The 26,289-nt window shown below is 35.4% G+C and overlaps 1 protein-coding gene across 16 annotated transcripts in view; it reads left to right on the top strand.

The window, feature by feature from the left end:
* TFDP2 (transcription factor Dp-2) overlaps positions 1 to 26,289 on the top strand; it is a 150,123-nt gene that overhangs the window by 29,276 nt on the left and 94,558 nt on the right. For 9 of the 16 annotated variants that reach the window (XM_073232319.1, XM_073232316.1, XM_073232315.1 and 6 more), the window contains 2 exons: positions 9,663 to 9,774; positions 16,896 to 16,962. In XM_073232319.1, coding sequence (XP_073088420.1) covers positions 9,760 to 9,774; positions 16,896 to 16,962 — 82 coding nt within the window. In that variant the 5' untranslated portion in view covers positions 9,663 to 9,759. Of the gene's footprint in view, positions 1 to 9,662; positions 9,775 to 16,895; positions 16,963 to 18,079; positions 18,123 to 18,307; positions 18,405 to 21,703; positions 21,815 to 26,289 lie in introns of those variants that run through there. The other 7 variants (XM_073232314.1, XM_073232313.1, XM_073232307.1 and 4 more) reach the window with 4 other exon arrangements.

The raw sequence follows: 26,289 nt of genomic DNA, 5'->3' as shown, positions 1-26,289 counted from the left end.
ATTCCTATCCACTAAAGATGAACTAGCAGAAAGGGAAATCAGAAAAACAATTCCATTCACAATTGCATCAAAAAGAATAAAATACCTAGGAATAAACCTAACCAAGGAAGTGAAAGACCTATACTCTGATAACTACAAGACATGAGAGTAATTAAAGATGGTACCAATAAATGGAAACACCCCGTGCTCATAGATAGGAAGAATTGATATTTTTAAAATGGTCATCCTGCCTAAAGCAATCTACAGATTTAATGCAATTCCTATCAAAATACCAACAGCCTTCTTCAATGAACTAGAGCAAATCACTCTAAAATTCATATGGAACCACAAAAGACCCCAAATAGCCAAAGCAATCCTGAGAAGGAAGAATAAAGCAGAGGGGGTGGGGGATTATGCTCCCCGACTTCAAGCTCTACTACAAAGCCACAATAATCAAGACAATTTGGTACTGATACAAGAACAGAACAATAGACCAATGGAAGAGACTAGAGAACCCAGATATAAATGCAACCTTATATGATCAATTAATATATGATAAAGGAGCTTTAGACATATAATTGGGAAATGACAGCCTCTTCAACAACTGGTTTTGGCAAAACTGGACTGCTACATGCAAGAGAAAGAAACTGAATTATTGTTTAACCCCATGCACAAAAGTAAACTCGAAATGAATCAAAGACATGAATATAAGTCATGAAACTATAAAACTCTTAGAAGACAACATAGGCAAAAATCTCCTGAATATAATAAGCATGAGCAACTTCTTCCTGAACACATCTACTTGAGCAAGGGAAACAAAAGCAAAAATGAACATATGGGACTTCATCAAACTAAAAAGTTTCTGTACGGGAAAGGACACCATCAGCAGAACAAAAAGGCATCCTACAGTATGGGAGAATATATTTGTAAATGACATATCCACAAGGGGTTAATATCCAAAATATATAAAGAACTCACATCCCTCAACATCCAAAAAAACAAATAACCCGATTAAAAAATGGGCAGAGGATATGAAGAGACAGTTCTCCAAACAAATTCAGATGACCAACAGACACATAAAAAGATGCTCCACATCACTAATCATCAGGGAAATGCAAATTAAAACCACAATGAGAGATCACCTCACACCAGTAAGGATGACCAGCATCAAAAAGACTAAGAACAACAAATGCTGGCGAGGATGTGGAGAAAGGGGAACCCTCCTGCACTGCTGGTGGGAATGTAAGCTAGTTCAACCATTGTGGAAAGCAATATGGAGGGTCATCAAAAAACTAAAAAATAGAAATACCATTTGACCCGGGAATCCCACGCCTTGGAATTTACCCAAAGAATACAACTTCTCAGATTCAAAAAGACATATGCACCGCTATGTTTATCACAGCACTATTTACAGTAGCCAAATATGGAAGCAATCTAAGTGTCCATCAGTAGATGAATGGATAAAGAAGAGGTGGTACATATACACAATGGAATACTATTCAGCCATGAGAAAGAAACAAATCCTACCATTTGCAACAAAATGGATGGAGCTGGAGGATATTATGCTCAGTGAAATAAGCCAGGCAGAGAAAGACAAGTGCCAAATGATTTTCCTCATTTGTGGAATATAACAACGAAGCTAAACTGAAGGAACAAAATGGCAGTGGACTCACAGACTCCAAGAATAAACTAGTGGTTACCAAAGGGGAGGGGTGTGGGAGGGAGGGTGAAGAAGGAGGGAGAATGGATTGAGGGGTAATATGTTTAGTACACATGGTGTGGGGGGTCACGGGGGAAACAGTGTATCACAAAGAAGGGAAACAGTGACTCTGTGGCATCTTACTACACTGGTGGACAGTGACTGCATTGGGGTATGGGGGGGGGACTTGGTAATATGGGTAATTGTAGTGACCACATTGTTTTTTCATACGAAACCTTCATAAGAGTATATATCAATAATACCTTAATAAAAATAAGTAAGTTTAAAAAATGTTATGTCATAGCTCTCTTTAAGTGGATAGGGTCTCAGGCAAGGAAGATAAAATGTTCTTATACTCTTTTTTCAGAGTTCTCTTAGACTGTATAAACTGTCTAACAGTTTATATTCTTCAACATTAAAATAATACAACTCCTTTAATATAATGCTTTAAAAATCTTAAATTACTCAAAATGAAAACTGCTTGGAGCCCATCTTTTTATTATATGGAACATGGATATGTAGTAACAATTCAACTTCACTGTAAATTTTGGTTCTAATTGACCTTGGGCAAGTTATTTAAACTCTCTGAGTCAGTTTCCCCTTTTCAAAAACCAGCAGTATTAGGTATATTCTTTAATTCCTCAGTAACTGAAATACTTCCTCATTTCTTAACTCTGTCAGGTAAGCTTATATTCATCATCTGTAATTCATTTATGTAATAAGCTTAACCCATTGGAATAAAACTCACAGCTCAGAAGTAAACAAAAAATGCTCCCAGCTCTCAGCTTTCACGAAGCCATGCATTAGTGAGTAACTCAAAGTCTTCAGGCTTTTCTTCATCTTATTGATTATATTTAACATAAAATTCTTAGTAAATGTGCTTATCTTGATTTTCTGGCTTGAAGCCGATTATATTTAGTAGAAAAGATGTAGTTACAGGGAACAAATGGACTACCCAGTGCTATAGATGAATACATTGACAATTGGCAGCTTAACACTAAAGGAAGATTAAGCATAGGATTATATTTCACCAAGTAAATTCACTGTGCATATGTCAAGACTTAAATGTCCTTATTAATTGCTTATAGCAGTAACCAGTTTTTATCAGTGTAGATAACTAGGTAAAAGCTTATACAAATCTGGAAATTGATTTTTTCAGTTTAAACAAGTGAGAAACAAAACAAAAGCAGTTACCTTTGTTTTTTGTGTTTTTTTTGAAATGTGAAATGTTGGGGGTTGTGTGGAAGAACAGCTTTTAGTAAAGAGAAGAGTGTTTCTTAAATTTTGCTCTTGCCTACTATTTTTTTCACCTTAAAAAGTTAGTGAAATTAAATATGCCCTAGTATAAATTTTCTTCCCATAACCTTTTAAAAAATTAATGAACATGGGTATAATGCTGGTTCCAAAACACTTCTTGTTCATGATAGGTGACATTCAAAAAATGCTGCTATATAGCTTAGTGACATTTCACATGTATGAATGTGTTAATGTTTAGCTATCGTTTTATTTTCTGCTGCCAGGTTGTATTATATACATTATTAAAGGGTGAAAATTAATAAAATACTGAATTCTGATAATCACACAAATAAATGGATATTGACAACCCAATATGTACTGTGAAAGGAGAATGTAGGGGAGTATTAAGTAGAAGACCCCTGACCTAGTCTGGGTAGCAGGAGAGGGACAGTTTTCCTGGAGGAAATTATATTTGAGAAGAGATCTGAAGGAAGAGGAGCTAACTGTTGGTGAAAGTTCCAGGCAGAGGGAATAGCATGTGCAGAGGCCCTGGGGCAGGAAGAGCATGTTTTTGAGGAACTGATAGTGGCACTAGGTCAGAGAAGGCTTTGGGGAGGTGGCTCAACACAACTGGGGAGGTAGTCAGAGATCATATTGAACATTAAGGATTAAATCATTAAAATGTGGTTACTGTTACCAGTTTAGAAACTTAAGAAATCTAAATGTTCACCATTAGACTAGTGAAATAAACTACGGTACAAAATGGAAAGGAACACTATGTAGCTGTAAAAAAAATGAAGTTTACTACCTACTCAAAAACTAAAGAAAATTTCTATTTAATATTGAAATTAACAAGGAGAATTAAAAAGGATTAAAACCTGGCCAATGATACATGACCTATATTTCCTATATGAAATTCTGAAGGATTCTTCTGGTATAGTAAGTTACTCTTTTGTGTGGATATATTGTAATAATAATTACATATTTTTTATATTTTGAGGGTATATTTATTTTATCTCAAGTCAGATATATTTTGTAAATTAGCATAGTTAAGAACATGTCTGCTGGCCTAAGATCCTGAGTTGATATACTCTCATTGTCATTTAAACAGTTGGTTAACTGGGCAAATGACTTCATCTCTCTAAAGCTCAGTTTTGTCATCTGTAAAGTGCGAATAGTAATAATATTTACCTGATGGAGTTGTGGCATCAATTATCTGAGATTACATATATGAGGTACTTAGAAGAGTGCTTAGAGATGCTTATCACCTAAGAAAAAGTTACATGCTATCATTTTCTACAAATTTATATTCTAATTATCACTTATCAAAAAATTAAGAGTACAGGAAGAGGATATTGAAGTAAGTTCTGCCAAAAACTTACTGTAATTTCCTCTGACAGGTGGGATTATGGCTGATATTTGTTTTTTACATTATTGTTTTGTATATTTGAAAATTTTGAAACATGAGCTTATTTTAAATGTTTTATCTTCCATTTATATATGCTGCCTTTGCTGAAATTTACTTTTCAGTAACATCTTTTTCAGCAACGTTAGTCTATAGCCCCTGATTCAAGTGATGTTAATTCTACAAATTTATCCATAACTTGTTGCTTTCTTCTTGTGTTTTGATTGGTTTTGTACCATTTTAAAGGCTGTGTGGCTGGAGCTGCTAAACTGATTGGAAAGGAAAAGGGTTGCATTTTTGAGACCATCTGTGGGAGTTGCATTGTCTGAAACTGACAAGAGATCATGGCAGATGGTGAGGTCACAAAGATTGACTTTTTGAGCTTGTCATAATGTGTTCATAAAGCTGGAAGAAGAAGTCCAACTTATTTTTTAAGCAGCTGAAGAGCTTGGTGACAGAAAGAACTGTACAGTTTTTTGAGTCTGGTTAAAACATAATGCATCAGTGCATGTGGCTGGTTTATCTTTTGAGAATCACAGGTACTGCCAAAGATGGCAATTTTTTGAAACATTCAGTAGCCTATGTATTTACTTTTTAGACAGTTGGTTTAAATCATTTGTTACAAAAAACTTTTAGACTAAAGACAATGTAAAAGAAAGACAAAAGCTTTAAAAATACTTAGAAATACACATTTTTTAAATTAAAAGGTTGCAAACTGTCACTGAAAGCCGATATGGCATTCTTCTTCATTTTTAATTGAAAGAAGCAGGTCTTTGTCACAATCCCATTTCTTTTTTGCAACATTTATCTTAGTGCAATTTTATGTAATTTGAATTACACTTGAAGGTTTATGCTTTTTGTTTCTCTCATCTCATAGGATGTTTCAGTGCCTCGCTCACTGCCTTTGATGTAGTGAGTGTACAGCATTTGTTGGATGAGTAAATAAATTGATGAAGTTACTGCCTACTCTTGTTAATTTTAGAAGAGTTTCTTGGCTGCAGTGAAACATTTTTTTTCCCTGTTTTAAATTGGGTTTATGTTGTGGTATTTTTCACTTCTATGTATGGATTATGAATTATTTATTTTGGAGGGAGAAACCTTAATTTGTCATGAGAAACCAGTGAACTGCTTTTCCCCCTAATATTGATTGAGTGCTTACTTTATACTAGGCAGTGCCCTAACAATTTTCCATGTTGTGACTCATTGATTTAAGTAGATGCACCATTACTATTTTGTAGATGAAGAAATTGAGGAACAGAGATGCTAAGGTAAATGTGCTCAAGAAATCCATGTACTTTGGCTCTATTTCAAACATTTATTATTTACATTTAGAGGTTCCAGTTTGTGCTTTGCTCTGGTGAGAAGATAGAAAGGGAATACTAACAAAGTTGTGCTTTATTTTGTCAATCTCAGTAATGTGGCTAAGTGGTATTTTTGTTGGTAGCCTCTTGCTATAGTGTGCTAATATAGTTCACACTGTTGATTTCTTTCATTTATTCGAATAACACAGCGCCATGCAAAAGCCCAGCCCTTAGGAGATGTAATACCTCATTGAATACTGAATATAGTCATGAAGTAGATGCATGGAGACAAGCAGCTCCAGGCATCAAACCATACTCTGGACATGAAGAAATGAGGAGCAGGGAAAAAGCACATTTACAAGTTGAATCTGATAGCCCAGCTCAACAGTGGCTGCTTATATTTCATTGGCCAGAACTCTGTCATGTGGTCAGCCCATCTGAGAGGGAGACAGAGAAGGCGGTGTATTTTCTTTTGGGTACCTTGCTACCTTCAACTTCTCCTGAGGAAGAGGAATGTGGTACTGGGTAGGCAACATCTGCCTTAGTAGATACAGCAGGTTTCTAAAACTTAACAGGTACTTTGGATGGAAAAGTCTTCATTGTTTTTTGTTACAACTGTATTTCAGTAGAGTCATAAGGTAATCTTAAAAATATTTGAAATTGAGTTTTTTTTATGGTTAGGAGTGTTTAGTGTTCATGCGTAACCTGGAAGGCATTTGGCACATTGACTTGGCGGATCTAATAATTTTCCCTTAGAATGTATCTAAATTCCTCTTAACATAACTCTGAAAAAAATCAGTGTACCTATTTTTCATATGAGGACGCTGAAGCTCAAAGAGATTAAGTCACTTGTTCAAGGTCACACAGCTGACGAGTGTCAGAACTGAGACTGAGCCTCAATTTAAAAAAGTCCACGCTCTTTCTGCTCTGCTAACACTGCTGCTGTATTCACTAGATGCCTGCATTAAGCAGGACACTTAGAACCTCATGTTATTTTAATTTTTTTATATTTCTGTAATTCTTGCTTTCTTTGATTTCCCACTGATCCCATTAAGCTTTTAAATTGGGTTACTTAATAAATGAAATGTAAATTTACCTCAAAAGTACTATTTCAGCTGCACTTTGAAAATTTTATTATTTTTATTGTCATTTAGTTCTAAATATTTCAAATTTTCCTCTTCAGTTCTTTGGTTAGTTGAACAATAATACAATTTTATTTTTAAGTATATGATTGTTAACTTTTTAAAAAACGGTTGATTCCTAATTTAATTGCACTGTGGTCAGAGACCGTATCTGTATAATATTTGCCTCTTTGAAATTTGTTACTTCATTGGTGACAGATGTTGTAAAATGTCCTTAAAGAGATGGTTCATGTCTCAGGATAGACATTATGAACACATCTGCTGCTACAAGTGAAAAAGTGAAAATCATAGTTGTTCAGGTCTTGGATTTTTAAATGCATGTTTTTTTATCATAGGAAAATTAAAAGTTCAGTGTTTTACTGAAAAGTAAAATCATCTTGCCTCCACCACCCCCAATTTTACTTACAAACTCCAGCACTTAAGGAAGGCATTTGGAGCTTCCATTTCTCTAATACCCCATTATTTATGGTCTTTTCAAAATTTTTATTTTATCCTTCCCCTTGCATGTGTTATTAAAGTTTTAATTTTTCAAGTAATTTTAAAATAAGAGAAATGTTGCAAAAATGGGGCAAAGAACAACAGGCACATGAAAAGATGCTCCACATTGCTAATCATCAGGGAAATGCAAATTAAAACCACAATGAGATACCACCTCACACCACTAAGGATGGCCACCATCCAAAAGGCAGACAACAACAAATGTTGGTAAGGATGTGGAGAAAGGGAAACCCTCCTGCACTGCTGGTGGGAATGTAAACTAGGTCAACCATTGTGGAAAGCAGTATGGAGATTCTTCAGAAAATGAAAAATAGAAATACTATTTGACCCAGAAATTCCACTCCTAGGAATTTACCCTAAGAATTCAGCAGCCCAGTTTGAAAAAGACATATGCACCCCTATGTTTATCACAGCACTGTTTACAATAGCCAAGAAATTGAAGCAACCTAAGTGTCCATCAGTAGGTGAGTGGATAAAGAGGATGTGGTACATATACACAATGGAATATTATTTAGCCATAAGAAGAAAACAAATCCTACCATTTGCAACAACATGGGTGGAGCTAGAGGGTATTATGCTCAGTGAAATAAGCCAGGTGGGAAAAGACAAGTATCAAATGATTTCACTCATCTGTGGAGTATAAGAACAAAGAAAAAACTGAAGGAACAAAACAGCAGCAGACTCACAGAACCCAAGAATGGACTAACAGTTACCAAGGGGAAAGGAACTGGGGAGGATGGGTGGGAAGACAGGGATAAGGGGGAAAATGAGGCATTACGATTAGCACACAGAATGTAGGGGGTGGACATGGGAAACGCAGTATATACAGAGAAGACAAGTAATGATTCTATAACATCTTACTATGCTGATGGGCAGTGACTGTAATGGGGTATGTGGGTGGGACTTGATAATGGGGGGAGTCTAGTAACCATAATGTTGTTCAAGTAATTGTACATTGACGATATGAAAATAAAAAAATTTTAAAAAAATAGGGCAAAGAAGTCCTGAAGATCCTTTTCTAAGATTCACCAATTGTCAGCATTTTGCCACACGTACTTTATCATTCCCACTTTCTCTCTGTTTACAGATTATGTATGCTTTTTCATCATTTGAAAATAAGTTGCTGCTGTCATACCCCTCCACTCCTGAATATTTTGCTGTGTTTTTCTAAAATCAAAGATACTCACTTAAAAACCCCCTACAATACTCTGATCAAAAGCAGGAAATGTCACATTGAGACATTATCTTACCCAGTCTGTGGACTATTATTTCAATTTCCCCACCTGCCCCACTAATGGTCTTCATGACGTTTCTTCTGTCTGGTCCAGAATCCAATCCACGATCATGCATCAGATTTAATTTTGATGTGACTTTAGCCTTTTTAAATCTGGGGTGTTTGTCAGGCTTCTTTTTGTCTTTCATGATACTGACCCTGGGAGGGTTCTCCTCAGTTTGGATTTTTCTGATACTTCCTCATGATTAGAATTGGACTATCCATTTTAGGTGCAAGTTCCTCAGAAGAGATACTGTGTCCATCTCAGTGCACCCACAGAGGTGCATGGTGTTGGTCTGTCCCATGGTGGGTGTGTGCTTTCTTCACTGTGAAATCTGTGAAATTTGAATTAATAGGTATTTTGTGGGGAGGTATTTCAAGACTATGTAAATATCCTTTTTCTCACCAATTTTCATCTGCTAGTTTTAGCATCTGTTGATGTTTCTTGTCCAATCATTATTATGATGATGTTTACAATTGGTAGACTTCTAAATGCATCATTCCTTTATATTTAATAGTTGGCATTTTATTGTAAGGAATAGTGTTCGCTTCTTCCTCATTATTTGTTCCTATCAGTAGGACTTCCTGGATCATCATTTTGATCAGTGGGTTTATAGTCTGTTAAATCTGTTATAATCTGTTAGTATCAGTATGTACTTTGGTGCTCAGTTGTCCCAGATTGTCCAGTGGTCGGCCCTTTAAGCTGGCTCCTCTATACTTTTGATATGTCCGCATCATTTTTTGAGCCCTTTCTTTCTTTAGGTATAATAATATATTCTAGGCTTATCTTGTATGTTTCCTGCCCCAGCCCTGGAATTGGCTCTTTCTCGAAGAAGCCCTGGTGTTTCTTTCACTGGATTATCTAAAGCAACATAGTATGAAAGCAACATTTCAAAGTCCAGGCTTTATCTCTTGTTAGCTGAGTTGATTTGACCAAATTATTAAACCTTTCTGAACTTCAGTTTTTTAATCTAGAAAATGAAGATTAAAATGGTACATATCTCAAATGTTGTGAGGATATAGATGATTCACTTAAAGAACAGTGCGTGTCACATAATAAATAAGACCTATAAATGTTGCCTGTTACTATTATTACATTACTATTCCCTCTTTTTTCCCCTTTTAACAGGATGTTCTTTTAAAGAATTACTGAAGACGAAGTTATTTTATTTTTGTTCTTTGTTTTTTAATGGCTTTACAGAATTTTAAATCCAATACAATTTGACATGACGGCAAAAAATGTAAGTATTTGTAAAATTTCAAATGTAAGTATTTTAAAAGTGAGCTGTAGTTCTTATGCGTATCTTCACTATTCTGATTAATCAAATTAAGTTTACTGGCATTAATTTATAATTGCTTTTGTTTATGCAAAGAAAGATAGTGGTCTTTAATGGTATTGAATATAGCACTCTAATGGGCATGGTACTGTTCTTGTAAATTGCTGCCAAGTTGCTCCTTCTCAACAGCTGCAAAATTGCTATCTTCAAAAAGTTTCCCCACCTCCTTCCTTTTTTGGGTACTGTAGTAAATTTGTTTTGGTACTTGCTGGAAAGTTACTGGCCTTACTGAGAAAATCTGTTTTCTTTGACTTGATTTTTTTCTCTTGGATTTACTGAGGGGAATGTGTTTCTTCAGATGTTGTTCAGGAGAAGCTTACTATCCTCCAGAGATGATTCCTGAGGGTATATGAGACTTTAGATGTTTTGGAGAAGTTACTGAAATTTATTTACCTCTGCTTCAGGCTCTCATTTCTGAATCTACTTCTTTTCAAGTCACATTCTTATCGTCACCCTGTATCGATGGATTTGTTTCTAGTTATGGTGAAGGATTATGCCAAAATATAAGTACTAAATACTACAGCATATAGGGAAATAGCTTCTTACGATCGCTTTACTGTTTCCAGATCAGATGATGTTGGGATTTTTGTTTGCAGATAACGGAAACCAGTTTAGGCACTTTAAACAAAATGGTAGTTTATTATGAAGATACAGGCCTGTCTTGAAGAATTTAAGAACAGAAGTTCAGGGTCCTCAGAAAGATCGAAGTCCAGGAACTGAAACAGTGTTTGGTTTCCATGTGCCACCTCTGCTTGTATTTGCATCTGCTTCATTACTTTGTCTCTCTCTGCAAATCACCTTCCTCAGTTCTTCAGTCCGCATCTCAGTCTCCATGTGACAGAGCTAGCCTGTGCAGAGAGAGGGAGGTGGAAAGCGAGGGGGGAAGGCAGCCGACATCCTGTCTGCCTCTGTCAGCTCCCCTTTGCAACTCCTGGGGAGGGACCTTTGGCCCTGCTCTAGTCACCTGTCCATTGCTGCTTTGGGTAGTTGTGACCAGAAGCCAGCGTTCTACTGAGTAAGGAAAGGTCTTGTGAGCCAGACAGTCTAATACCACCCATTCAATATCTAAAGAAGAGCATCAAAAAATCCCCCAAACCCTTATTGCTTATCTCTCTTTTCCATGCATAAGTAACTATAAGCAGTTGTAGATCTTGCTTCATTATCATTTATTTAATTTTGTTTTGATAAATTAATCAGGAGTAATCTGCTTAAAGGGTTTTGTATATATTTGTTAAAGTGCTCTTTGGGGAAAAGAAAAAGCAGTTTTAGTCTGTGTACTGGCAATTTTCTTGGGGGATACTATATTGATTTTCTCTCCTTCAGAAAAAAGGGGCTGTAAAAGTTACCCTGAGCAACAACATTGTAAACATTCAAATAGCAAGTATATTTTGGCTTAAAATGTTCCTTAAATCAAATAACAATCTTCCTAGCAGTATGTACAACTTGCTATATTAAAATTTGTTTCCCTAAAGTAACAAAAAGCATTTGAACCAGTGGTAATTATACTCCTATTACCTTGTTTGCATATTTGAAATAAATTAAACAGTGAGCAATATTTTTCTCCCTCTGCTATAGCAACCTAGGGTGGGAGAGATAAGTAATGAGTTGACCCTCTTTTGACACCATGGAGTTAGGGGCCTGGGGAGGTCAAGCCTCAGATTAAACCAGTGCATATGGGGCATAATAATTGAAATAGGCTGTCTAAAAATGCCAGTCAAGTTCACTAGCCACTCTACAATAGATAAGAACATTTTTGTGGCTTTTAATATGTTTTGACAAGATAGTTACCAGTTTACAATGCTATGAGCAATTCATTATCTTCTCTTCACTCCCCCATTTCCTCCCCTTTTTCCTGCCCTTTCTGCAACAAATATATGTGTCTGACACTATTTGAAGCTCCTGCTTATTATGGGGCTTATAATGTAATGAGAGAAGACAACAAATACATAATGTCAGGTAGTGACAAATGTCAGGAAGAAAAACAAAGGTTAAGAGGGGAGGGAGTGATAGAGGTGAGGGAGAGCTCTTTCAGCTAGGTGTTCAGAAGAACCTTCTTTAAGGAAATGACATTTATTTAGACAGAAATGCTCTTGAGTCTCCATCTAAGAAGAAGGAACCAGCCATATGAGTATCTGGGGAAAGAACATTCCAGGCAGAGGCAGAAGAAGGTGTGGTTGTTCAAAGAACAGCAAGCTAACCAGTTTATAGATGGGACAAGAGTAAGCAAGGGGAAAGGAATCAGGAGCCAGATCATGTGGAGCCTCAAAAGACAGGGTGAGGAGTATATGTATTTTAAATGTCAGTGAGAAGCTGTTGGAAGATTTGAGGCTAGCTGCATAACCTGACTTACCACTTAAAAAAGTTCTGGCTACTGAGTGAATAGATTGAAGAGGGACATAGTGTAAGGAGGGAACTCTTTTGGTACTGATCCCAGTAATTCAGACCAGCAGAGCGCGGTGATTGGGGCTGGGGTAATGATACTGGAAGTGGGGAAAAGTGGCTGGATGTAGGATGTATTTGAAGGGACAGCCATCAGGACTTACTGAGTAATTAGGATGTGGGGGCAGGGAAGAAGTTAAAGACTTCTCAGTATTTGGCTTGTGTAACTGGGTAAATGGCTATGTTTAATGAAAGAGGGACTCTTGGGGAAGTGTGGGGTTTTGTGGGAAACAGAGAAATTGTTTTGAACTTACTAAAGTTGAGTGGCCTAAAAACATCCAGGTAAGATCCTGCGTAGGGAGTTTGATAAACGACTCTGGAGCTGAGGAAAAAGCTTGGGACTGGATGTAGAAATTTTGGAGTTGTTTCATATTAAATTATTTTAAAGCAGTTGGACTACATGAGAGTATATAGTATGTGAATGGACAGAAAATCCATGAGGACCAGTGTCTGAATACAGGGATTGTCCAGCAGCTGGAGAGGAGGAGAAGCAGCCAAGGACACTCAAAGAATGGCCAGAAAGGAGGAAAGCAGTGTTATCCTGATGTCTGGAAGCCAAGTGAAGAACGTGTTTCAAGAAGGAAGGAGTGATCAGTTTTGTCACCTGTCACTGAGAAGTAATTCTTACAGATGGAAGATTGCCCAGGTCTTATGGAGGCATCATTAAACATATATTCAAATATTTACATCTTTATTTTCTGTTTTTCATTTTTCATTTATCTTCTGAGAACAGTTTTTTTGTGAAGAGTTACTTTTGCCTTAATATAAATGCCGTAGTAGGTCTCTTAGGGTTACAAGTGATAGAAACCTAATTCAGAATACCTGACGGCAAAATGTGGAATGCATTTGATGGTGTCAGGTCTCTGTCTCCCTTTTTCCATTCTTGGGACTGTAGGTAGCATGGTAGTCTATACTGGCCTTGTAATGCATATCTCAGAAGAAGAGAGGGAACTTTTCTTTTTTAGCATTTATGTTTCAAATTCCATGGAGGAGCTTTGGTTGACCCTGCTTGACCCACATGCCTAGACAAGCCAGCATGGAGAAGGAAGTGGGGTACCATAAGTGGCCAGGTCTGGGTCATGTGCCTACTTCTGCTGACATGTCACAGTTGAGTCTCAGAGTTTAACCATTCTACCAGAACTGCATGGATTGTGGAATGGATCATTTTGCAAAAGGAAGTCTGTGGACAATATCTTCATTGTATCTGTAATAAAATTATCAGGTAATATCTAGTATCCACTGTTACTCTTCTAGACCAAAAATGCAGGTGTGTTCTAACTTAAACTCGCTCAGTGTAAGATAAAGAATTTGCAGGATACTTTGAAGTGTCACTTTTGCCTTGTCAAAGAATCTTTTAAAAATATGTAAGCCAGAATATTCATTACAGAAAAACTAAAAAAGTAAGAGAAACTAGCCTAGAGATTATCAGGATAATTTTGCCTAGGAAGACTTCTGGTGTATATAAAAAGTGTGTGTAATATATAAACCAAAATGTATGTATATTGTTATTTTTTAAAATAAAAATGAGGTCATTCTGTTTTTTAACCTATACTGTTTAGCTTAATCTCTGTGATAAATGTCTATTCTTGTCTCGATATCTCTGCAGCATCATTTTAAATGGCTGTTTTATGTTATCTGTGGTATAGGCATTATACTACTTCCCTAATATTGGCCATGAAGTTTTTCCATTTTTTCTGTAACTTTTTATTCATTTTTGCCTACTCATTGGGTTATTTCCATGAGCAAAGTCTTATGAAATTAGGTGTGTTCTTTTGGGGGACATTTGATTCATGTTTGTTATATTACTTTTGAGAAAGATTGCACCTGTTTATATGTTCACCAGTGGGGTGTGAGAGTACCATACCCCTTTACTTTCTTTTTAATCTTTGCCAATGTAATCAGAAAAAAATGGTATGTAACTTACTAATTTCTCTGATTACAACTTAGGTCAACCTGGTATTCTATGTTTATTGGTCATTTACATTTTTCTTTTATGAATTTTCTATGTGAGTGTTGATGTGTTAAAAGCCATTGTTGTTTGGATAACAAACCCACACTTGAATATTGCTTTGCCATTTACAAACACATTCACGTAATTATTTAAGTTGATTTAAGGAACTTTCTGAATTTATCATACATGTTTATATTGTCATCCTTATTTTGCAATGATTCTCCTAAGATCGCCACATTTGTGAATGGTAGAGCTGAACTTTAGGTACAAAGCATCTCACTCTGAATCCTCTGTTATCTTTCAATTATGTCTATCTGAAATGTTAAATATTAGTGAAATTATAATGCTGTTAATGGGAAATATGGTTTGATTCTTAAAAATTGGGCTTGAACTTTTTTTATTCTATAGACATTTCATATAAAATGAGTTCACTCTTTCCTCTTGCTCTGTGAGACATTGTAGAAATATCCTTAAAATAGGATAAGGAAAGAATAACCATCTTTAAATGTCTTTCCTAACCAACTTTTTCTACCTGAATCTACTTTTTCTTTGAGTCTTTAAACTGTAAAGTGTTTATGAAAGTAGAAATCAATACATTTTGTACTTTTAGTTAAATAAATTTTAATAACATTTATATAAGCTCAAACACAAACACCTCCCTTTCATCTATGAGACCAAAATTAGCATACAATATTGACAGACAGTTGGCCTTTATCTTTTTAAAGCATAATGTTGGTTATTAAGGTGTATGTGTACAGCTGCTAAAAAGTTTCCGAATTCGTTTGCTGCTTCATTCTGTAGAAGTTGGACATTAAGAGCAGGTGTTTAAACATAACAGTAATCCAGTAACTGAACTCTTGACTGTGAATATGTGGTTTCAGTTGAGGTTTTTGCCGTTATTTTTGTATAAATAACAAAAGGATATAAACTGATGCTTTTGAAGTTATTATAATACATGTCTTAAATGATTACACTGTGTTAAGCATGGAATTTATTAAAGGCTGTCCTTACCTTCTTTGCTTTATTTTTACAGTAGATTACCAACAAACATTTTGTCTTTCTCTTTTTATAGCAGAAGAATTTTAAAAAGGGGAGGCATATTTGTGATGCCACAGTAAACTCCTAGCATTAAAAAATTGAACACTTAAAAATATTTGTGAGTTAAAAAATATATATATATATTTGTGAGTAACTCTGGAATTCATGGGGTGGTAATTTGTTGCAAATTTTGTTGCAAAGAGTTTACTTCTAATAATACTTACAAGGAGCTAGACAGAATTAAGTATCTGTACCATTGTTCACATAGAATTAAGAACTATGTTTTAGATGTCTTCATCTCTGCTGTCATAAAAATTTAACATTAGAGCTAAATTTGCATCAGAATTACTTTTCCATGATGTGAACAATATGCAGAAATATTTCTGGTAACATATCTCTTGACAAAAAGAAAAAGCTATTATTAGTAGAGCATTTAAATTACCTAATGATGAAACAATTAGCTCTAACATTATAAATTTGTTAAGTATTGAGTGAGTGCTTATGAAGAATATATAATGTTAATGCAGTGGGTAGTTTACAAACGTAAGTGCACAGGTACAAAATTATAAAGCTTTGTGTGCTTTAAAATCCTTTCAGTGTAGTAGTACTTTGAATGGATGTTTGAGGTAACCAAATTAGCATTGATGTTCCAAGATTACAAATCTGCAAGAATTAAAACAATAATATAATAGTAATAGTAGAACCGTTTATTGAATGCTTGCTTTGTGACAAATTTTTCTTTCTCCTGCCTCTATAGTAAAGTTTAAAAACTCTGATGATACTACCATGTTCAGTTCTGTGTTTCCAGGTAATCCAGTAGAGATCACATTAGATGAAATAAATTGACTAAAGGTGAATTTATAAACACACTTGTTATAGGTAGTCCCTGAAGTATCGTGCTAATAAATAGTAATGAGTGTTAACATGGATTGAGCACTTTGTGCCAAGCACTGTGGCATAAGCTTTACATGAATTATTTTACTTAATCTTTCTAACAACCTGAAGTAGTAAGCACTTCTAGCACCTGCCAGTTTACACATGAAGAAACCAAGGAATACCGAGTTTGTGGGACTTGACCACAGCCATACACATAATATAGGCTTGATGAGCCAGAGTATAAACTCAAGTAATTGGGCGTGAGGTCACTGGACCTCGCCTCTGCATTGTAGTAGTATTGATCTTTATTTGACTATTATGTGTCATCATGTTGAAAAGCATTATTGGCAGTGATCATGAATGGTAAAAATTAAGGGTAACAATGAAGGTAGAATTTTGGCCTATCTAGTGACAGTTCACCAGCTGCCACATTACTTGTTTTCAAAACACCAGTAAAATCTGTAGATCTCAGTTTTGCTCATAAGTAACATTATTTCATTAATTTTTATCTTAATATGGACAATTTATAGTTTTCCCATTTCAAGCAATATGGTGACATTTTCTTTTTAATCCTACTTCTACAGTTGATGTAATTAATTCATTTTTATGTTGCTGTATATAATTGACATGAACCTCTCTGGTGGAAGGTGTAAAAGAGCTTCTTAAGTGCTCACATAATATGTAAGACTCTATTTTTAATTTTTTAAACTATTTTATTCAGGTTGGTTTGACTTCTACAAATGCAGAACTAAGAGGATTTATAGATCAAAATCTCAGTCCAACAAAAGGTAAGGTCAGTTGAATAAAAATGTTCTGCTTTGAGCTACTTTTATTACATTTGTTTTATAAAATACGCAGCTACATGAATTACTTCATGTTAAATAATGATTGTATATGATATTACTGGATTATGTTTTCATATATAACTTATGTCATAATAACATATAAAATTCAGTTACCTCTCAGAGGTGGGGGAGAGAGAGAGTGTCTTGAGAGGTCTCTAAGATCACCCTTGGTCAGTTGAAACTATTCAAGCCACTTTATTCTTGATTTTCTTGTTTAAGAGCCCCACTTCATAATGGTTTAATTTGTAATGAAGTACAGTAGGATGAATATATATACATGTATTTCTGTGTCTTATATATGATTTACTGGAGAAAGCATTATATCAGAAATCTGACCCACCATTACAAGAACTTATGCAAGACACTTGGTATCTTTCAATATATATCATCCAACAGTATCTTTTAATATGTAGAGATAATGTACTGAAATATTTATGATTGAAATGTTATGACATCTGGGGATTGGCTTCAGAATAATCCACCGGTAGAGGAAGAGTAAAGTGAGTGGAATTACAGATAGAACTGTCTGTGAATTGATTACTAATTGTTTAAGCTTATGCTATATGGGGTTTCATTATACCTTTCTTCTTTTGTATATGTTTGAAATTTTCCATTGTAAGAGATAAGAGTAAACTGTATGTCATTGCAATACAGATAGCTGTGGGAGAAATATCAGCTTCTTCAAAGGTGCCTAAGCTGGGCTATATATTTTGGAGAGAGGGCTAGAGAAATCTGTGTTTCTACCCCTAGAATGAAAATGTCTACCTTAATAATAATAATAGTCTGTGGAATTATTCTGAGAATTCAAATAGGTATTATGAAAGAGACACTTCAAGCCTTAATGCTTCTTTTTTTTTCTTCTTTCTATTGTGGTAAAATACACAAAATTTACCACCTTAACCATTTTTAAGTGTACAATTCAATGGTATTAAGTACATTCATATTATGCAACCATCACCACCATCTGTATCCATAACTCCTTTCAACTGGCAAAACTAAAATTCTATACCCGTTAAATAATAACTCCCCATTTCCTCCTTCTTTAATTCCCTAGCTCACCATTCTGTCTGTCTCTATGATTTTGACTCCTCTAGGTACCTCAAGTAAGTGGAATCCTAACAGTGTTTATCTTTTTGTGACTGGCTTATTAGTGTAATGTCCTCAAGGTTCATCCATGTTCCTTCCTTTTAAGGCTGATCATATTCCATTGTGTATATGTACCATATTTTGCTTACCCATTCATCCATTCATGGATACATGGTTGCTTCCATGTTTTAGCTACTGTGAATAATGCTGCATGAACATGGGAGTACAAATACTTCTTCAAGACGCTGCTTTTGATTCTTTTGGGAACATACCTAAAAGTGGACTTGCTGAGTCATATGGTAATTCTGTTTTTAATTTTGGGGAAATTCCCATTCTGATGTCCACAGCAGCTATACACATTCCCACTGACAGTGCACAAGGGTTCCAATTTCTCCACATTCTTGTAGGTATGTTGTTTTGCAGTTCTCTAATGATGAGTAATGTTCAACATTTTTAATGTGCTTGCTGGCCATTTGTATATCTTCTTTGAAGGAATGTCTGTTCCAGTCCTTTTCCCATTTTTTAATTGGATTGTTTTTTGGAAGTGAGTTTTGGGAATTTTTCATATATTCTAGATATTCATCTGCTATGAATTAAATGATCTGCATGAATTTTCTTCCATTCAGTAGGCTGTATTTTCACCTTTCTAGATGGTCTCTTTTGATGTGCAAAAGTTCTTTATTTTGATAAAATCTAATTAATCTATTTTTTTCTTTTTTTTGCCTGTGCTTTTAGTGTCAGATCCATTAAATGGTTGCCAAATCCACTGTCATGAAGATTTTCCCCATTTTCTTCTAAGAATTTTATAATCTTAGTTCTTTAAGTGTAGATCTTTGATCTCTGACTTAATTTTTGTGTTTGGTATAAGGTAAGCATCAAACTGGCATAAAGATTTCCAGTTTTTCCAGCACTATTTGTTGAAAACTCTGCCCTTTGACCATTGAATGGTCTTGGCACCCTTCTCAAAAATCAGTTGACTGTATAAGTAAGGGTTTATTTCTGGACTTTTTATTCTATTCCATTTGTCTGTGTGTCTGTCCATTTGTCAGTACCACATGCTTTAATTACTGTAATAATGCAGTAAGTTTCAAAGTTGAGAAGTGTGAGTCCTCCAACTTTATTATTTTTCAAGATTGGTTTGGCTATTTTTGCAATTCCACATGAATTAGAGGACTGGCTTTCCCATTTCTGTGAAAAAGGCTGTTGAAATTTTGATAGAAATTGCTTTGAATCTGTAGGATCACTTTGGTTTCATTGACATTTTAACAATCATAAGTCTTCCTGTTCATGAACATACTTCATTTATTTAGGTCTTTAATTTTACCATTTCTTTTTGAAGTAATGAAAATTTCTAGAAATAGGTAGTGATGATAGTTATACAACTTTGTGAATACACTGGAAATCACCAAAATGTATACTTTAAAAGGTGAATTTTTGGATGTGTGAATTATATCTTGAATTTTTAGGGAAAAAAGCAAAACAAAAGAAAATCAACCACTTTCTTCAACTTGATGTCCACTTCCAGCACTGATTTGTTCACCTCATTATCAGACTTCTTGTAAGAAGCTATACACTTAGAATCCCATTCTCAGCTGTCATTCACCCTACTGCCCAGTATGATCTGGCTTTTGACTCCTTTAATCCACTGAAACTGCTCTCGGTCGCTGTCTTTTCTTGCTTTTTGTTCATCAGCATGGCACAGTTAACATCCCTTGTTTTTTTAAAATTATTATTTTAATTTTAGAACAGTTCTAGATTTACAGAAAAATTACAAAGATAGTACAGAGTTCTCACAGACCTCACTCAGTTTCCCCTGCTGTTAACATCCTACGTTAGTCTAGTACAGTTTTTATAATCAATGAGCTGATATTGATGCATTATAACTAATTGAAGTCCACACTTTGTTCTGATTTCCTGAGTTCTTAGCTTACATCCTTTTTCTGTTCTGGGTACCAGATTGAGAGAAAGACCACAGAGATAAAGTGCCATTTTCATTACAGCATATCAGGGGTACATACTGTCATCATGACTTACCACTGTTGATGCGAACCTTGATCATTTAACTGAGTCAGTGCTTGTCATGTTTCTGTACTGGAAAGTGATTCTCTACCCTCTCCCCCCTTCCATTTCTGTAGTCTTTGGAAGGAAGTCATTATGTGGAGCCCACATTTTAGGAGGTGGAGAGTTTGCTCCATCTCTTCAAAGGAGAGTATGTGCATAATTTATTTGGAATTCTGCATCCTATATTTTTCTCTCTTTCATTTATTTACTTATTTAGTCAGTCCTTGGTTTATGTGAGTATAGACTCATGGATATTTAGTTTATTCACTAGGTTATAGTCTAATACTACTTTTTTTTTTTTTTTTTTGCTCAAATTGTTACAGCTTTGGCCATTGGGAGCTTTCATTTGGTTTTCTGTGTCCCTTTGACATCTTTGTGGGTGCGTGCATATGTTTGTGTGTGTGCACACGCCTGCATGCAGGTGTGTGTGTGTGTGTGTTTTATCGCTTCCTTACTTTTAGCACTACAAGATGCTCCAGGCTTGTTTTATATATTTCCTGCCCATTCCTCAGATGAGCCATTTTTCCAAAGAGTCCTGATTTCTTTTAATGGAGCAGGTTATTAGAAACCAAGATCTCAGTGACAGGTGAGCTCATTGCTACTGATGTGGTATCTTTTTTTTGAATCACTGTTTTCCTGTGTCTGTGATGCCATACTTTTTAAGTTTTTCATAGGAAGCAATGTGGCATAGCAGTCAAGAACAGAGGCTCTGGAGACCTAGGGTATAATCTTGGTTGCATTTTTAAAACACAACCAGATGTGTAAACCTGAGCAAGTTGATCTCTCTAAACCAAAATGTCCACATCTATAATGGTGCAGATAATAATAGCAAGTTGCTCATAGGTTGTGTAAGGGTTAAATGAGGTAGTGCACATTAATCATCCATTAAGTGCTTACTCCTCATCTTGTTAATATTTTTATCTTTCTCTTTGACTGTACCCTTTCAGTCTACTCTTCTAGCTCTTCCTTTGTCTGCTAAATGTTAGTGATCTTTAAAGTTGTGTTTTAGGTTTCTTCTCACCTGTATGTTCTCCTAGACAATTGCATCAATTTTTATTGCTTTAGTTAATCATTTACTTTGTATGTGGATGATTCTCAAATCTGTATCTCTGGCCCAAACCTTACTCTTGCATTTTCGTATATCCAGCTGCTTATTAGACACTTTCATTAAATAACTTATGTGCATCTCAGACTCAATTTGTCAAGTTTTAAAGTGATCATTGCATTCTCTCAAAACCTGCTCTCCCCTTCTTCTCCTACTGAATAATAGGACTGTCCATCTTTGCCCAAACTGGGACTTCATCTTTTTTTTTAATAAGATTTAATTGGTTTTATTAGGCATTTAATGAGTTGGGCAGCATCCCTTCTAGCGAGTAGAGAGATGCTCTGAGGAATTGTACAATATGGAAGGTTTCTATAGACAGGAGGGTGAGGGAAAGTTATTTGCAAAAGAAAAGGGGTTGTTTGAGGAAGGGTCACTTTCTCTTAGGGGGAAGATCAGGGAGTCTTATAATGCAGATGACCTCATCTTTTGTAGAGAAGATGGAGAGGGCTCATGTGACAGACGATCTTATTGGTGATGCTGACCAGAAAATTCCTGACTGACCACAATTCTGGGGGAGGCTGAAACCGAGACTGAGTTTCGATGGTGAGCCCTGGCTTTGTGACTTGGCCTAGCAGAAGTGACACTGTGTTGGGACCTGTGTCTTTCTTTTTAACACATGAAATCGCAAGACTATAAAAATGACATCTTTCTGTACCAAATGAGTCATTTAGCTTCTCTCTCAAAAATTTGGAAAGCCCCATAGAAAAGAATGACTTAAATTTCTCCTTTCTCTCTTGGAATATAATTGACATACAATATTATATTGGCTTCAGATGTACAATGTAGTGATTCATTAATTATATACATTACTAAATGCTCACCACAGTATGTGTAGTTACCCCCTGCCTTCATATGAAGATATTACAGTGTTATTGACTCTATTCTCTACGTTGTACTTCCATTCCTGACTTATTTTATAATTTGAAGTTTGTACCTCTTTATCCCCTTCATGCATTTCATCCATGCCCCCACTGTCCCCCCATGATAACCAACAGTCTCTTGTCAATATTTATGTGTCTGTTTCTTTTTGTTTGTTTTGTGTTTTAGATTCTACATACAAGTGAAATCATACAGAGGCATCATGGTTGACTCTTTTTTCCTCTCTGCTCCCAGTCAAATCAGTTATAAGGCTTGTTGGTTCCACTTTCTAAATCTCTCATCATCTCCACCCATCTTTTCTATCTCCATTGCTATCTTAGTTGAAACTACTATAAACCATTTCCTGGATTACTGCAGCTATTTTACTTCCAGATTTCTTTCTTTCAATTTTCACTGTATTATAGCTGCATACTTTCTCAAACACAAATCTGAACAAGTCTTTCCATGTTAAAAAAACATTTTAAAAGTTCCTTATTGCCATCAAGATAAAGTCCAAACTCCAACTTAAAAGGTCGTTCATGATATGGTTCTTGCTTTCACCTTTAGCCTTTACTTAGACACCTGTGCCTCTGCCACATTGAACTACATTCTTTCTGTCTGTCTCTGTCTCTCTCCTCCCCTCTCTCATTCTTTTTCTCTTTTCCGCTTTCTTTCTCCTCCCTCCTTTCTCTCTGTCTCTGGCCCTCTCTATGTTTTTAGCATATATATGTGCTTTTCTCCATGCCTGGAATGCTGAGCCTCTCTGATGCCATCCTCCACTCAACTTCACTCTACTCTGGAGATCTATAAACATTTAGCCTGGTATTTTCTCTTGGCCAGTAAACTTCTAATTCTCTCTGCTTATCTCTATTGTAGCATTTATCACACTGCTTTACTTACTGGTTTACTTATGGGTCCTCACCTGACTCCGTGAAGTCAGAATCTTTGTCCTAATTCATTATTTTAGCTCCAAAATAGGTATTTCAAAGTATCTGCCCCACAGTATCTGTCCCAAACTAGGAACTTTGTTGAAAGAATGTATGTCCTTCTATCTGTAACATCTGTAAAACCTTTGGCCACTGGGCAAATTCCCATGTACTGTCTAAAATCTAGCTGACCTGGAGTTCCTTGCTGTCTCCTTGTTACTGTGCTTCCTTTGCATTAACCTTCGGGCCCTGAACATATTTTATCTTTGTTGCCACCACACTGTGTTGCATTTCTTTGTATGATTGTCCTTTTCTGTGAGCCCCTTGAGGTCAGGGTCCTATTGCTGCATTTCTGTCCTCAGAGTTCAGCCGGGTGTTCAGCACAGTTACACGTCCTCAGTAGAGGTGGAGCTGCCAGAGCTTGTTTTGCCATAACATTTCCAGACTTTTAATCAAAATGTTTATTTATCTACCCTTTAATAAGTGTATAAAGTGTATACCTGAAATACTTTTTGAAACAAAGTGTTAAGGTATTTAATGAAGGTTTCTGAGCTTTTTGTCTTAGGACATATATTTAAGAGTTGGAAGTTTTAAAAGGTACATGTTAATTAAAATAAGAAGAAGCCTGAAGATATTTATATTCAGCCATAAGTAGGAGAGTAGAAGAGGATTTAAAAGCAGTTGAGTTTGCATATCCTTGCCATAAATCATGTAATTGTGTGTTATTAAGAAAAATGAGTGGTAAAAATACTGTAACTTAGGCCCTCATTACCTATGATGTTGAAAGCCCAGCAGAACCTTTGGTGAAGATCAGAGATTCCTCAGTTATCTGAGAGGCACATGCTCTTGGGTGAGCTGTACCTTCAGGTATTTCTGGCATGTGGAAAGAGGCCATACTTGCCTGCAAGTTGTTTGCAGTCCTCTGGGTAACTGCCTGATCAGCAGCAGTCGAGAAGGTCACATTTGTGGGACTAATTGCTCAGATCCTTGCAATTATATGAGATCTGCCATATATCCTCCACGTGTTCCTTTATATCCTAAACAGCAATTCCACTTTGCTGGCTCATCCATTGCTTGCACATCACATTTAAAACATGCATATTTTATGCTAACTGCCAGTTCTGCATCATCCAAGAGATTGGAATAGCCCATGGCTACTAAAATTACAACCTATTAAAATAAATTCAGCAACTCAAGAGGGGGTATCACTAACCAAACACATTCCTCATATGTAGGCAGAACTAATGGAAAAGATGAGAGAAAACCATCATGGGAAAAGGGGGGGAAACTCTCAAGAGGAAACAGTTGCAACATAGAAAAGCTTATTTTGAAACTAAAAATACATTTGGAATTCTTAAATCGAAGAAAGATGGAAAAACAATAAACAAAATATGTACCATAAGCAAGGCAATATTGATATCAAAATATATTAAAAGCCTCAAGGCATTAAAGGGACAAAGAAGAGTGTTGTGTAGTGATAAAAGGAACAATCAAAGCAACAATCCAATTTTTTGGAAATGGGCAAAACTTATGAATAAACAGTTCACAGGAAAAGAAATATTGGTGTTTACACAGATGAAAAGGTACTCTACCTTATTCATAAAACATGTAATTTAAAATTCACTGAGTATACTGTGTTTCACTCTAATGGTGAGTATTAAGTCTGATGAAACAGTGTTGCCACGGGTGGCATGCGCTCTCCTTTACTGCTGATAGGAGCATAAACTAGTATAACCTGTAATTCCACAGTATTTATTAATTTATCATCCATGTTTCCTATAACCCAGCAGTCCCAGTTTTAGGAATTTGTTCTACCAATATGCTTTTAATTTGGAAAATTAAACTTAAATCTTTGCAATATTTTATGTAATATTGGAGGCAATGTGTTTTCACCAGTTAAGATCTGGTTAAATAAATTGTGTTCAATATGTATAATGAAGTACTATGCAGATGTAAAATTGGGAAATAGAAAGCTGTGAATAAATATGGAGTGATCTACAAAGACACATTAAGTCAAGAAAAAGTGTAAAACAATGTGCTAAGTATATAACTTTGTTTAAAAAGTGATGTACAAATACACACTTAATGTTTCTTGTAAGGTTACAAAAAGACTTAACATTTATTCATCTGGTAATTGAGAAACAGTATCTTTTACAGAGAAGTTTTTAGTTTTAATTTTAATGAAGTCTAACATCAATTTTTTCCCCTCATGGATTAAGTTTTTTTGGTGTTATATCTAAAAGTCATTACTAAACCCAAGGTCACTTAGGTTTTCTCCTGTTTTTCTTTTAGGATCTTTGTAGTTTACATGTAGGTCTGTGATCCATTTTGAGTTAATTTTGTGACAGGTGTAAGGTCTGTGTATAGATTCTTTTTTTTTTTCCATGTGGATGTCTAGTTGTTTCAGACTCATTTTCTCCATTTAATTGCCTTTGCTCTGTTGTCAAAGACGAGTTGAATATATTTGAGTAGGTCTCTCTGTGGGCTATCTGGTCTATTCCACTGACATATTTTCCTATTCTTTTGCTGATACGACGCAGTCCTGATTACTGTGGGCTTCTAGTAAGTCTTGAATTTGGGTAGTCAGTTCTTACTTTTCTTCTTCAATATTGTGTTGGCTATTCTGAGTTTTTTGCCACTCCATATAAATTTTAGAATTAGTTTGATGATCTCCACAAAATAACTTTTATTTTGGAATTTTGACTGAGTTTACATTGGATCTGTACATCAAATTGGGAATAACTGCCATCATGGCCCAATATTGATTCTTCCTATCTGTGAACATGGAATTATTTTAACATTAATTAAATCTTTGATTTCTTTCATCAGAGTTTTATAGTTTTCCACATATAGATCTTACATGTAGTTATTAAATATGTACTTAAGTATTTCATTTTTTGGTGCTAATGGAAATGACCTTGTGTTTTTAATTTAAATTCCAGTTTTTCATTGCTGGTAGATAAGAAAGCAGTTGACTTTTACATATTAATCTTGTATTCTGCAGCTTTGCTATAATATAATCACTTGCTATATATAATCACTTATTAGCTCCAGGACATTTTTTTATTTTAAATGGTTTTTTAATTTCAATTTCCTGTTGTTCTTTGCTAATATGTAGACAAACAGTTGGTTTTTGTATTTTGATCTTGCAGTTTGTTACCTTGTAAAACTCATTCCTAGGAACTCTTGTTGATTCCTTAGGATTTTGTACATATACATGTCATCTATAAATAC

This window comes from Manis javanica, chromosome 3, assembly GCF_040802235.1.
Source record: "Manis javanica isolate MJ-LG chromosome 3, MJ_LKY, whole genome shotgun sequence".
Lineage (NCBI taxonomy): Eukaryota > Metazoa > Chordata > Mammalia > Pholidota > Manidae > Manis > Manis javanica.
Note: the sequence above shows the minus strand (reverse complement) of the source record. Positions and strands in the feature narration are given on the sequence as shown.